General features: G+C 46.3%; 1 protein-coding gene across 1 annotated transcript; it reads right to left on the bottom strand.

Annotated features, from left to right (window-relative positions):
* Nucleotides 1–3,115: 3,115 nt before the first annotated feature.
* LOC123368018 (disintegrin and metalloproteinase domain-containing protein 20-like) lies at nucleotides 3,116–5,532 on the bottom strand. Its single transcript, XM_045012453.1, has one exon. The coding sequence runs from the start codon at nucleotides 5,441–5,443 to the stop codon at nucleotides 3,176–3,178; it is 2,268 nt and encodes a 755-aa protein (XP_044868388.1). The 5' UTR covers nucleotides 5,444–5,532; the 3' UTR covers nucleotides 3,116–3,175.
* Nucleotides 5,533–14,647: the final 9,115 nt, after the last annotated feature.

The raw sequence follows: 14,647 nt of genomic DNA, 5'->3' as shown, positions 1-14,647 counted from the left end.
CTTAGGTGTCCTTTTAATTCTGAGGCTTTCTCAAGAACCAGAGTACCAGTGTCCTCCTTGAGTTCCTTTAGATGTTATGTAAGATGCATACACACTGACAGTAGGAGTTTGAGTGGACCCAAGAGAGGTATACAATTATGCAAATGAGAAGCTCACAAAAAAGGCCATGGAAATGTTAATATAGTTAAGTAAATTCATCCTTAATGTGTTACAATTAAGTACTCCACTCAGAATGTTGCTTGAAGACAGTATGAAATGGCATTTGGGATGAGTGGCAAGAGATAAACTTTTGAGAATCAGAAATAGTTGTCACAGAAGCACCTATACTTAAATATTTTGAAAATTAATATGGACTCTAAGATCTCAGTCTATGCAAGTTTATATGGTTGGGAGTCATGTCTTTGCAGGATAATTGGCAAGTGGCTCCTGTTAAACTTGGTCCCAAGATATCAGATTTTACAATTATGTTTTTATGTACGAAAAGCTCTTCTGGATACCTCATCAAGCTTTCTAAACTATATTTGTTATATTTTTCCTCTCTCTCTGAAGGCTGTATAGTTGGACTAATGACGTTAACGCAGTCTGACTTTACAGGTAGAGAGACAGAAAAATAATCAGATACAGTCAAAAGATACAATGAAAAAAATAAAAATCTCTAAATTGCTTCTAAAATAGTTTTTCTTGTACAAAAACATGTGGCACATGGAGGGTATGTGATGATGTGGTCTGCTATGAAGGTGTTATCAGCACTTGAGATGATCTGTATAACTGACTCATAGTTTTATCACCTGTGTGCATTGCAACCATCCTAAACTCATGACAATTAAACATTCAAACCAAAGTATACCATTTATAACCCCCTATTTTAGGCAAATGCCTTTTTGGGTTTCTGTCCAAAATTGCAGAAATAATTTAGAGATTGGCACCTTCTCTTTTCCCCCTCACTCCTGGCCAGCTCAAGAGAAGGGAGAATAAGGAAAAGAGCAAAAGAAAATGTAAATAAACAAAATATGAAACAGTAAAAATGTTATGTATCTGCAGGGTTCTAATTAGAGCAATATTGGGGAGTTAATGGATGTAATGTTGAGGCCTGAAGGTGCTGTGACAGATTTGTTTGGGGAGCTATCATATGGAATGTTGAGGCATGAATGTTCCTGGGTAATTCAGGTCAAAGGAGAGATGTTAAAGAAGGAAGTAGATGTAAAATTGCTTAGGCAGAGTAGCAGTACCTAGACCCTGTTTTTCTCTCCCAAGTTGATCTAATCAGTTGGAACTCCACTGACTCAGGGAGCCCAGAAGAGGAAATGGTCTGATGTACTGGATGAGTCAGCTCTCATTAGTATTCCTTTCAAAGGCTGCCCTGGACTGGAGAGTGCTTGCTTCAGAAGATCCAATCAATGTCATCAATTTCCCATTCCCAACTTCTATATGGTAGTTAGATCCACTTCCCTGTCACAGCAAGACAGTTTTTCCTGACTACACCTACATTTGCAACTTCCCTGCAACAGTCACAAGTTCATGAAAACTGAATTAATTCATACTTTAAATTATCTCAGGTTCAATAAAAAAGTTGCATTAAAAATTCTCCATGTTCAAATGTCTGCTGTTAGGATCACCTTGGCCAGCTGATGTGCATATTTTAGGCCTCTCGATAGAGAAGAGATTATAAAAAATTCCAGGGAAATAAACTGCATGAGCAAATCCTCTGAAGCCTTTAACATTCAACAAATTCATACTGAGAGGCAGGATGGTCTTGTGGTGAGCCCTAGGTTCAATTCCCAGTTGTGACTGGAAAAGTCAATCTCTCTGTGCTTCAGCAAAATGGGGATGATGGTAATAATTCCTTTCTCCCACCTCTTGTCTGCCTTGCTTATTCAGCAGATAAGCTCTTTACAGCAGGGACTATCTTTTCCTATGTGTATGTGCAGTACTTACTACAGCAGGCCCTGATATTGGTTGGAGTTATTTTAGTGTTCACAAGACCAAAAGGGGATTGTATTTGAGCTTTTCATGACACAAGAGTGTCAACCCTAAGCAAGTAAAATGTAGGACCAAAATTTTCCGAAAAGGCTGCCTAAATGTACACCCGTATGTGCATATTGAAGTACCTAAATAAGTGGCCTGATTTTCAAAAGTGCCTAGTACCCCACAGCTTCCATTGGTTCTTATGACACTTGATATTCTGCACTTAAAAAAAACAAACAGGTCATTTACCCCACCACAGTGTTGAGGATACATTTATTATTTAGGGGTGCGAGGCTGATAATGTAGTGAAGGGGCCCCTGTAAATACTTAGGTAGATAGAACTCTGTTAAATCCAGTGAGAGTTCCACATGTGGTGAGTTTATGAGATCAGGCCCCACTATTAAAAGACCCTATGGGACAAGGACTTTGAGCCAAATTCTGCTCTCATTTATACTTTTGCATGCTCATTAAATTAATCCCATTGAAAATAAGGGATCTGGTGCTTCTGACCCAGGCACACACAAAAGGTATTGGAATGTTCCCAAAAAAGGATATTTTTGTGAAATGTTGAGCTTGATATCAACTAAACTGCTGATCGATTTCCAAACATTCAGAAGTTTATCAGCTGTGAACATGGAAGTTAGATATCTCTCCAATCCCATGAAGTGAAAAACTTCCTGTTGCAGAGTGCTGGCAACCCAACCTTAAAAAAAATACTGCTCTTGGTTAGAGTCATGGTCTTTCTCCTTCTGCACATCTGCTCCTGGTTAGGATTTATGGTCCCTTCTCCTCTCCATAAACACCTGCATCTGACTGGAAGGCCTGCTTCCCACCCAAGTCTGAGTGAGTCACTTCAGTGAATGAACATAAAATGGCAAGAACATTTTTTTTTAATCTTTTGTTGCATGTGGAAGTGTTCAAAACATTTCCTTCTCTTAAAGAGTAACTTTGCACAAATTACTTTACCACACTGTATCTGTTTACCTATCAGTAAAATGGGGATACTTTCCTACCTCACAAGGCATTGTGAGAGTTTGTTTCTAGAGCATTGAGATGAAAGGGGCTATATAGATACTCCTAATATTTTCTTAACTCCCTGAGTTTAGGCAGAGACCAAGTCCTTCAAGACACAATTTAAAAAGGCTATATCAAGGCTTAAGACTGAATTTATTCTTAAGAGGTAAATATATTGTTTATACATTATTTAATGTTACAGAAAATCCCATGCTTTCTCCGTGGACTCTACCACAGGTTTTGACACAGTAGCAGTTGTCTCATGTGAGCGACTGGGAACTCCCTTTCCATCACTGGAAGCATCTGCTTGCTGTGTTGGGTGGAATCTGGCCACTGATGTTCTAAGCCATCCCATTAGTGCAGTTTTATAATATACACAAAGCCCAATCCCAAGAACAGCAACAGCAGCAGCAGCAGCAAGGACTATTGGTATTCCAATAGCACCTCCCCAAAGGGCCTTCACAGGTGGAGGTGGTCCACTGTCAATGCTTCCTCCATATCCTTTATGTTGACAGTCTGGAGGTGCCCAGCCATAATTACAATGACAGTTTTTATGACTGTTGCATATTCCTCTATCATGGCACTTTGTTATATTACAGTCATAATTCAGGAGTGACACACTGACACAACTCGTGTTAACACAAATCTTGTCAGGACCACAAGATGTGCCATCTCTCACTGCTCCAATATCAGCGATATCCATCCCATGATGATAGTCTGTACCCCAGCACCAGTTATTATCAACTGGAGTTTGAAGTATGGTACTATGGTTCTCCAAAGATGGTATTATTTTCATGTTTTCACATTGGACCCTACCACATAAGGTGTCTTCTACTTGACATTTCTTATATTTAGGATCACTATTAAGACCACAATTGCCAAACCGGTCACCTTGAGTATTCAATTCTCTGAAACAAACTAATGGAGCAACCTTTGCTTGTTTACCAAAAATCATTTTGCACTGTCGATCATGGCTAGAGCAGTTTCCACGATAGCAGTAGGCATTGTTCTGGCATGGGGCTCCATCTTGCACATATACATCCTTCTGGCACCACTCTGAAGTCCCATTGCAATATTCAGGAAGGTCACACTCATCAGTACTTTTTCTACATAGTTTTCCTGCTGGAAGTATCTGACAGTCTTCACAGCATTCTCCAAAAGCACAAGCTGCACCTGCGCTCAATGTACAATTGGGCTGGCAACAAGGATCCTTTTCACAATTAAATTTTGAGCCACAGTCACACTGCTCTCCACTTTCCACCACCTTGTTGCCACAGTACTTGAGTGTATAAACTTTCTCCGGTGCTGGAGGCTCAAGCAGACACTGTGCCTGAGTAGTCATTAAATTGAAATATTCGTTATAGCTGCAGTTACTGAACAGATCAGTGATGCTGTGGTACGCAGCCATGATGCACCTTCTGTGCTTACATTTACAATAATCACCATCATGGCTCATGCCGAGGTTATGGCCCAACTCATGAGTAAAAACAATGGAAAATGAGTACAACCCCTCAGCCCTGAAAGAAAGAACGGCTGACGCCCAATGATGAGAACACACTGTTCCTACAAATGCTAATCCAAGGGTAACGCCAAACCCTTTATACGTGACTAAGTGACCTGCATCATGGGGCAGCCGTGGATACAGTTCCCCTTTCCTCCAGTTGTTAAAAGTGCCAAGCAGCGCATTTATGGTATCACCAATTGGGATAAGGTTGTTTTGTGTCCAGATCTCCAGCCCCACTATGAACAAGCGCACCCCCAGGGGATCGTACATCGAGTCTCCTATATTGACTATGTCTAGCAATTGCTGCAGGACGTTGGTTTCGTTTCTGCCTGACTGGACGAATCGTTCATTCTCCACCACGAAGACGACTTCCAGGTAGCGGGTGTGTGTCCACCAGAGGCGCTCAGGCGCTTGCCGGGCCAACAGGCCCCTTAAGCCAGGGATCAAGGCTGCCTGGCGCTGCAGCTCCTGGTCGGTCAAGCCGCACCGCAGGCCGGCGGCCCCCTCCTCCACCCGGTACAGCACGTGCTGGAAGGTGGCGGAGTCCGGCACGGGCTCGATCTCGTAGCTGCCCTGCGCCGTGCGCAGCACGCCGCGGAGCCCGCCCGAGCAGGTGCTCAGGGCGGCCAGCGAGGCGGGGCTGCCCTGCACGTAGCCCTGGTAGAAGCAGTCGCGGCGCACGAAGGGCTGGTCCCGCTGGAGGGCCCCGCCCGGCCGGTAGGTGAAGAGGGCGAAGTGCTCGGGCACGAAGAGCCGTTTCTGCCTCAGGTGCACGACGCGGCCCCGCCCCTCCACCTCCAGCAGGTAGGAGACCTCCCGCGGGTCCTGCCCGGCGCGGGGCGCCAGCAGCCGCGGCACGATCACGGCGTAGGAGCGCCCGCCGGCCGGGGCCGAGCCGCCCGCACCGCCCACCAGGCTCCCCAAGCCCAGCAGTACCAGCCAGGGGCCGCCCGCCCCCATCGCACCGCTCCGTGGGCGGTGCCTAGCTCGGGCCGCGGGCCTGAAACCGCGGCCGCGGCCCCGCCTCGCCTCGCTTCGCCAGGGAAGTGGCTGTGGGGCTGGCCACGCCCCTTCGCTTGCGCCCCTTTGTGACCGTTGAGAGCCAGGCGGGCGTCGGTTGAAGCGGGAGGGCAGTGCCAGGGGCAGGAGCGCGGGGAGGGCAAAGCACGGGCGGGGGGAGGGGCCAGCCACGCCCCTGCCCCCACCCAGTTGTCATCGGACTGGGCTTTGGCCCCGCCTCATCACTAGCTCGTGCTAGCTCCAGGTGTCAAAGCCTGCTTGGTCCCCCTTGGCTCAGCCCCTCAGCGTCCCTCCCACCCCTCAGCCAGCTCCCACCGCCGGAGGGGGGGCACCCCGCACACTGGAGGGGCTGGATCAATTTGCCTTTTGAAAAATATCTCCCCCCTCCCCCCATAAAAATAGCCTTTAAATAACAACGGCCAGTTCCAGCTGCAGGCACAGGCGGGGGCGCCCTGCGCAGCAGCTCAGTCCTGGGCTTGAGGATGCTCTTGACATCACAGGACTCCCCCAGGCTAAAGAAAAAAGAGGATACTGACAAACCTAGCAGGGGGGCTAGAACAATGTGTATAGTGGGGGTGCTGAGAGCCATTGAACCAATCTGTGAACCCGGCATATAGTGGCAACCACTCCAAGCCAGCGGATGCAGCAGCACCCCCACCATCTATTAAACTTAGTGGACTAAATTAATCCCTAGTGCAACTCCGGAATAGTCAGTTGTTTTAAATCAGGCATTAATTGGGCACAATGGCTACACCATATACGTATGGATGCTTCAGCAATGCACCAATATCTTCATACATGTATCCATGGGCAGCCAGTGACCTGGCCGTTGGGGGAGGCAAGCCCCTGGCCCCACCCCTTGTGCCCATCTGCCCCCCTTCTGCACTCCCATGCAGGAGCCCAGAGCACCCCCAGCGCGGCACCCAGCACCAGGCGGCCAGGGGTGAGGCCCCAGTCCCGGTACCCTGGGCGGTGCAGCCAGCCCCGGTGCTCCGGATGGCAGTGCTCTCGGCCCCCAAAGCTCCAGGCAGTCAGGTGGCACGGCCAGCCCCGATGTGCCAGGCAGCAGCACTCCCAGCCCTTGGTGCTTCAGGTGGTTGGGTGGCGCGGCCAGTCCCGGTGCACCAGGTGGTAGTGCTCCCGGCCTCAGTGCTCTGGGTGGCAGTACTCCCGGTGGCATGGCTTCAGCACCACCCACATGCGGTGCCAGCCCAAGGCACTCTCCCAAGCCCTCCCTCCCGCGCAGGGCTGGCGTTGCCCATCACCCCCCATCCCAGCATGTTCCTCCATGCCTTGCATAAGTCATACCCAACTTTTCTGGCAAAACTATGCATTTGTCCAGTTTGCTGTTGCCAACTGATGGTTAGTTGGCAAAAGCAAAATAGGACAAATGCTCACTTTTATCAAAAAAGTTGGGATGGCCGGGATAGGGTTTAAAAAAGGGACTGTCCCAGTGAAAACGGGACATATAATCACTGTAGGGTAGGTGGAGAGGACCCAGCGATGGAGACAAGGCCTTGGGAGGAAGAGGCGGAGAAGGAGGTGGGGCCGGGAGGGAAGAGGTGGAGCAAGGGTGAGGCTTTGTGGGGGAAGAGGTGGGGCCCTAGGGGTTCAGCAATTAGAAAGTGTGGGGGGGGCGCGGCTGAGGTAGGCCTTAGCCCTCATCCTCACCCCAATGGAGGCGAGGAGTGATATGGGCTGTGGGCTGCTTTTGGGGACTCTGGTACCCCCATAGTGAAGGTGGAGGGTTCAGGACTCCCCACAATAGCCCAGGTTCCCTGGGGGGGGCTCCTACAACTGCCCGGCTCTGACTTTTGGCTTGGACAAGGTCTCAGGGGGAGAGGAGGAGCAGGGGCCAGGCTTTCCACACTTCTACTGAGGTTCCAGCATCTTAATTGCTGTTCCACAGAGACCCCTTTTGTACATCAGAATTGAAAATTAGGTCAGATTATGTATTCTGGAGTAAATATAACTCAGGTCACAGCAACTGTAATAGCGAAGTGCTATTATATAACCTAGACCAGGGGTCCCCAACCCCCGGTCCGGTACCGGTCCGCGGCCTCTTAGAAACCGGGCCGCGAACCGACCCAGTGCAGCTTCCGCAGGCATGCCTGCGGGAGGTCCAGCTGAGCCGCGGGACGAGCGCTCCCTCCGCAGTCGTGCCTGCGGGAGGTCCGCTGCTCCCGGGGCTCAGCTGGAGCTTCCGCAGGCACGCCTGCGGAGGGTCCGGCAAACGAAACCGGTCCCTGGACCTAAAAAGGTTGGGGACCCCTGACCTAGACTGAAGGGCAATATCTCTAGTACTCTTTTTAAATTCATCTTTCTGCTAGGTGAAGCCTCGCATTAGTTTATCAAAGAGTCCCTTATTCCTGGGGCAATTCTGCACCAAAACTTTAAAAATTCTGCACAAAATATTTTAAAATTCTGCACTATTCTATATATTTTGTCAAAATAATGCAATATAATTACTCTGGTTAAATAAATTACCAAAATAATTGAAAACTACAATACCATGGATGGAGAATGGGAGTGGGGAGCATTGGAGGAAATCCCCAAACCCTCTTGACTGATAGTAATGTAGCTAGGTTTGACCCTTTATTTCTAGTTATTAGTCAACAAATACATTCAGCCATATGCTCAGTGTTACATCATAGGCAACTGAAGAGCAAGTAAGGGCTGGGGACTCAAACTCACAATTTATATTGGCTACTGACCATCTCCAGAAGGTCAGTAGCAAACAGTTCACGGAGCACCTTTTCATAGGAATTTTTTTCAGTCCAAAATTTAGACTAGTTCTAATCACTAAAGCACCATAAGCTTTTATAAGGCCATATTGTCCTTTACACCACTCTGGCAATGTAAAGGAGCCTTAAAACTTCTATACCTGTTCTATACTCCTAGGGGAATTCACAAAGACAATGGGGGGAATTCACTAAGCAGGCAGGCTGCTATATTCTGCTCTGAGGGGAACAGAGTTTGCCCCATGCTTACCTCCTCAGAAACACCCCAAAGTCTTTCCCGTCCATGCAAAGTGTGCTGCAATAGCAAGCGAGAGGAACAGAATGTATCTCTTTCTCTCTCATACATAACTACCCAGCTCCCCTGCCCCAGCATCTCTATGAGCTGCTCCGGGTGCCCAAACAAACCTGCCTGCGCTGCCGGGGATCGGTGCATGACTGCTCTTGTGCCTTTTCCTTTGCTTCCCCGCCAGAAGTAATTTTTCTGCGGGGAAGCAAAGAAATCCACAGGGTACGTGAATTCTGCACATGTGCAGTGATGCAAAATTCCCTCAGGAGTAGTCCCTGCTAAAGCCCTCTGCCAAATTGGTGGGATGCATCACCTGCAAATGTTACTGATTGCTTTCTACCTCACTTTGATATACAAGCCTACATATAACACAAAGATTAGTTCAGCTGTTGAACTCATAGCTGATTAAATGTTTGGTACTGATGCGGGTGTAGGAGACTAATAATTCATGATGTTACTGTGCTGAGCATTTACAGTAAATCAAGGTAGGGTGACCAGATGTCCCAATTTTATAGGGACAGTCCCAATTTTGGGGTCTTTTTCTTATATAGGCTCCTATTACTCCCCACCCCCAGCCTGATTTTTCACATTTGCTGTCTGGTCACCCTAAAACAAGGTCATATCAAAGAGATTACATAATTGTGTTTCGATTACAGACTCATAGACTTTAAGATTAGAAGGGAGCTAGTCTGACCACCTACACATTACAGGCCACAGAACCTCACCCATCCACTCCTGAAATAGACCCCTAACCTCTGGCTGAGTTACTGAAGTCCTCAAATCATATATTTAAAGACTTCAAGTTAGAGAGAATTAAAAAAAACTCTCACATTTCCCCTTTAAGCCACGTCTGTCAGCCACATCATGATAAGTTCAGTAGATGGAATGGAGCAGCAGTTTTACTGTGAAGTCTATTTATAAATGTTTCCATAGGCAGCAAAATAATTTTACCCTTACCCTACCTTGATGCCATACCATATCAGCTCTTCTTATGTGGGGGGCTGGAAGGATAGCATATGTGTAGAATACGCTCCTAAGGAAATATACATCTATATATATTAGGAACAATGAGTCAATATCACATCAAAGTTCTTGTTCAGACACTAACTGTCTATTTAGGGAAGGCTCACTTTTTTATTTTAATACCAAAACTGATTATATTTTCATTCTGTCCTCCCAAAACTATTCATCCATTTGTATTTCAGTTTTGGGGGGCAGGAGGTAAACCTCTTCTGTTTTCCCTTCAAATGCTGGAAACCATGCTTTCGCATATTATCCTTCATCTGTTTCATTTAATGGGGAATCTGTGTACCTGGAAATAGAGTTAACAACTGTTTTTGTAGATCTGGCTTTCCAGTAGTGATCAATGTGAGAAGCAGAGACACAAATGTCACTCTTCCTGGGGCTGTTTGTTTGGGGGAAGAAAGAGAGGGAGCTTACATCTGGTTTCAAGCAACCTGCTTTGACAGCTAACAGGCTGTGGAGGCAGTGGGCTCCTAAGTTTCCTTGCCTGGCAGGGAAGGTTGCTAAGATGTGTTGTATGTGAAGATGATGAAGAGGAAATAGCGGCTCCTAGAGGATTCCTAGAAGTGTTTGGGAAAAGAAAAATATGAAGCCCCCATTAATTTGTGAATAAGATTACATCAATTTTTATTTCAGCTGCATCTCAGAATCCATTAGCCTTATCACAGTAGTGTCTGTAAAGAGGATTTCCCCCATTATATGATATATTCAGTAAGACACACTGATCCTCAGACTCTCAGTTAAATACACTAGCCTTCAGTTTCATATTGCTTAGCCACCAAAATAACTATTGTGCCAAGAAAGATTTGGAAAGCTAATCTTAAATCTGAACTGTCATTATCTAAGAGCACAGTGGACACAAACAGGGATCATAGATCCACTATATAGCTCTCTCATCTTTCATGCACACACACACGGTGACTCACCACACAAATTCTGGAGCTACTTGCTCATTTCTCCAACTCTTCGTGGCATTAGAAATATTGAATGCAGTCTCAAGGATCTCACATTTTGGAACTTAAACACCACACTGATAGGTACATTATAAATACCATATAGAGAGAAACTTTAGAATCTCATACTAAAAATATCATTACAGACAAAAGAACAGAGACAATGCCACATAGTTATTTGAAAGTACATTACTTGAAGTTTAACTGCACTATCTGATGTCACTTGAGAAAGTTCATATCAAAAGCCAATTTGGTTGATAAAATAATTTTGGGGGGATAACTTGAACGAGAGTAGTAGAGTTTGAAAAGATTTCATTAGAACAGGGGTCCCCAACGCGGTGCCCGCAGGTGCCATGGCGCCTGCAGGAGCATCTAAATGCGCCTGCGTACTGGCCGGCGGTGGAGCATCTGCTGAAATGCCGCCGAATTTCTGCGGCATTTTGGCAGCGACGCCTCTCAATGATGCCGCTTGCTGCTGACAAGCGGCATCATCGAGAGGCGTCGCCGCCGAATTTCTGCAGCATTTCAGTGGCGATGCCTCTCGATGATGCCGCTTGCTGCCGACAAGCAATGTCATCGAGAGGCGTTGCCGCTGAAATGCCCCAGAAATTCGGCGGCATTTCGGTGGATGCTCCACCGCTGCCATGGTCCTTCGTCTGGCACCTGCCAGACAAAAAGGTTGGGGACCACTGCATTAGAATCTTGACAAGTAAACCTGGCTTCTGGATTACTGGAAGTCACTGCCTAAGAAATGAAAGCTCTCACTGGTGGAAATGGAAGCTCTCTTCTGCTTTAATATAAAGTACACTTTTGCCAGACTGTGAACATTCTTAAAAAGGGACCATTTTCACAAAAAGGGCATGTAATCTAACTCCCGGTATTACCAAGCTTGTACATTAAAATCATTAATTGGCCGTGCAGGAGCTTAGATGCTGGCACTGTAAATCAGGCTGCCCACTCCCTCCAGGCATGAGCTTGGATGAGTCACCAAAGGAATACTCCAGGGCAAATGAAAAGGTTGGCAATACAATTACAGTATTAGTACTCCCGCATGTCATATCTTTCAAAGTGGCTACATACATCTCACTCTTACCCAGAAGTAAAGGAGCAGAATGGCAGCCAAGTGTGGCTAGGAAGAAGAAAATACAGGATAAAAGCAGCTGTTATGCCACTCGGATTTAACTTAGGGTTCCACCACGTGCTTTGTTCCTTTGGTAAATGGGACTGCAAATACTATTATAGGAGAACATGTCACACAGGTAGCAAGTGCCTTTAGTTATTAAACTGACATCGGAATTACCATACTTGATTGAACCAGATTTCCTTCTAGTCTGGTATCCTTTTGAAAGTGGCCAGTACCAGATACTTCAGAGGAAGTTATAAGAACCCCATGGTAGGCAAATGTGGGGTAGTCTGCCTGCCTCCCTGCCCCACACCTTTAGGTTTTTGCCAGATCTCTCGTACCGGGGAGCCTTCCAGCACCGGACTCGACGGCTCTTGCCTGGCCAGAGTTAATGGTGCGGATATTGTCGGTGCCGCGGCCGACATCGGTGCCGGGCGCTCCGACTGAGCATAGCGCTCGGTTGCGGAGCAGGCGGCTCGGACGCAGCAAGTATATTGTGCCTCCTCATCCTCCAGGAGAGGGAACCATGCCGAGTGGACGTCGGAGCCAGCGAGGGCCAGTGCCGGGAGGCCTTGGCGGTACCGGCGATCCGGTGCCGAGGGAGCGCTCCTTGAAGACTAACCAGCGCTCGGCGCCGAGAGCGGAGGAGCAAGAGCTGCCTCCCTCAGGAGCTGCTTGAGACGAAAGTCCCACTCCCTTTTGTTCTCGGATTAAAGGCCTCACAAATGCGGCACTTATCTGCTAGTTGAGATTCCTCGAGGCACTTAGGAGAGGATCTCTTGTCGGCATCGGCTTGTGGCCGGCCGAGCAGTGTAGAACCCTGTGGACCGGGCATCGGACCCGGCACCGGGTGAGGGGAAGGGGATAAACCCCGAACCCCTGAAAATAAATACTATACTACAAACAAATAAAGTTAACTACAACTATAAACATCTGAACTATATACTAAACGAGAGAAACTACGAGTAGCTAGGGAAGTGGAGGTCAGCTAAGCCGCGCTCCACTGTTCCAACGGCCGTCACGGGCGGGAAGAAGGAACTGAGGGGCGGATGGGTCGGCAGGGGTATATATCCTGCGCCATAGCGGCGCCACTCCAGGGGGCACCCAGCCAACCCACCGAGTGTTGCTAGGGTAAAAATCTTCCGAAGAGCCGTGCACGCGCGGCGCGCACACCTAACTGGAATGCATAGGAGCAATCACTCGAAGAAGAACTGAAGCTTCTGATTTATCTTCACTAGTCCAGTCATCATTTTATATTCTTTTGTCAAGTCCCTTCTTATTCATCTGCTTTCTAAGGTAAACAATCCTGGTGTTTTTAATGTCACTTCACTTGAGAGTTTTTCCAGGCCCCTAATCATTCTCATTTCTCTTCTTTGAGCTCCCTCTGCTTTTACAATATCCTTTTTCAGAGGGTGACCAGTACTGCATATTCTATTCCAGATGAGGCACATAATTTATATGATAGCATTATGATTTTTCAGTACTGTTCTCTATCCCATTCCTTATGCAACTGAACATCTTTTTTGACTGCAGCTGTACATTAGGCTGTCTACAGTGATGCCCAGCTTCCTTTTCTCAGTTGATAGTTAATTTAGATCCTTGCTATGTGTCTGAGTTAGTTCCCCTCCTCCGATGTGCTTTATTTGTATTTATCAACACTGAACTTCATTTACCAGTGTATGGGCAATACACTCAGCTTGATTAGGCTTCTCTGAAGTTCCTCATAGTCCTCTCTGGTCCTAACAAATAACCTTGTGTCATCTGCAGATTCTGGTACCTCACTACTTACCCCCCTTCCAGATCATTAATCAACAATATGTAGTATGTAATCTTGAAGCACCTTGGTTTTAACCTTTAGCCATGCTGAAAACTGACCCACTCTTGCCCGTTAATTTTGTTTTCATTAAGAGGGCCGTCTTTCCATGGAGATCAAGCAAGCCCACAGTAGCTTAACAGCTATACCAGCTCTCATCCTAACTTCTATTGCTGCAGGCAAACAGGGCAAGTCATTCATAGAGCAACTCCCCAGTATTACAGGATGGCTTTTGCTGGAGCATTATATGTTACAGTAGTTTTCAAGCCAAACCATAACCTCACCATCTTTGGGTGCTGGCAATGAATATAAAAACCTTAAAAATTTACTGTAATTTGTTTACATTAATACAATACAGAAATTTATATTATATGATGGGATTCAAAAGCTGCCAAGACCAATCTGTCTATAGTAGAACCAAACCAAATAGGTAAATAAAAGAGGAATGTGATAAATCTAGATAGAGATAGAATATACATTTATTTATACCACACAGAGGCAGGAAAAATCAAACTCCATTAATATCCACAATCTATATTCCAAACCATGATATAAAATGAACTGTATTCTGAGCTTGTGATTGTCAGTAAGATCCACACATACTAATTATATTGTTTCCATAGTAACTAATGTATTTTGAAGTGGGAAAAATGGGAAACGAAGATGGGGGAGGGACAAAAATATAAAGTGTAAATAGAACACGAGGGCTTACTGTGCTATTCAGGCTTTATTGCCAGAAGCCATAATACAGTCTACCCAAACTTGTGACACTACCACGCCATCATCTATTCTACTCATACAGTGCCTCCCTCTTGGGTCTTTCAAGTTTGTTCCCATAGTTTTAATTAAATGATGGATAATCTTGGTGCATAATCACAGCTAGCTTACCCAGTTCATGGTAGTGTTTATGATTTGCTTCTGTGAGGTGTTGAGTACTGATTTCCCCCTGGTTTCAGAGAAGAGTTGAAGATGCTCAGCACTTCTCAGCAGGATGCTGAGACAAACCTGTTCTCTCCTTTTTAGCATTAGTTCTATCATTTTAATTAGAAGCTCGTGCTAGTTTGAAATATCCATATGTTAAAGAAAAAAAAAGAGATGTTAGTAAGTGTAACAGACCAAACTCAACCCAGGTTGAATGGAGTTAAGCTAGCAATGAATTTGGCCCAACAACCACCCATATATATCAACATGCCAATTTTATATCT

The sequence above is a fragment of the Mauremys mutica genome, chromosome 4 (genome assembly GCF_020497125.1).
Source record: "Mauremys mutica isolate MM-2020 ecotype Southern chromosome 4, ASM2049712v1, whole genome shotgun sequence".
Classification (NCBI taxonomy): domain Eukaryota; kingdom Metazoa; phylum Chordata; order Testudines; family Geoemydidae; genus Mauremys; species Mauremys mutica.
This window is presented reverse-complemented; position numbering and strand designations above follow the sequence as displayed.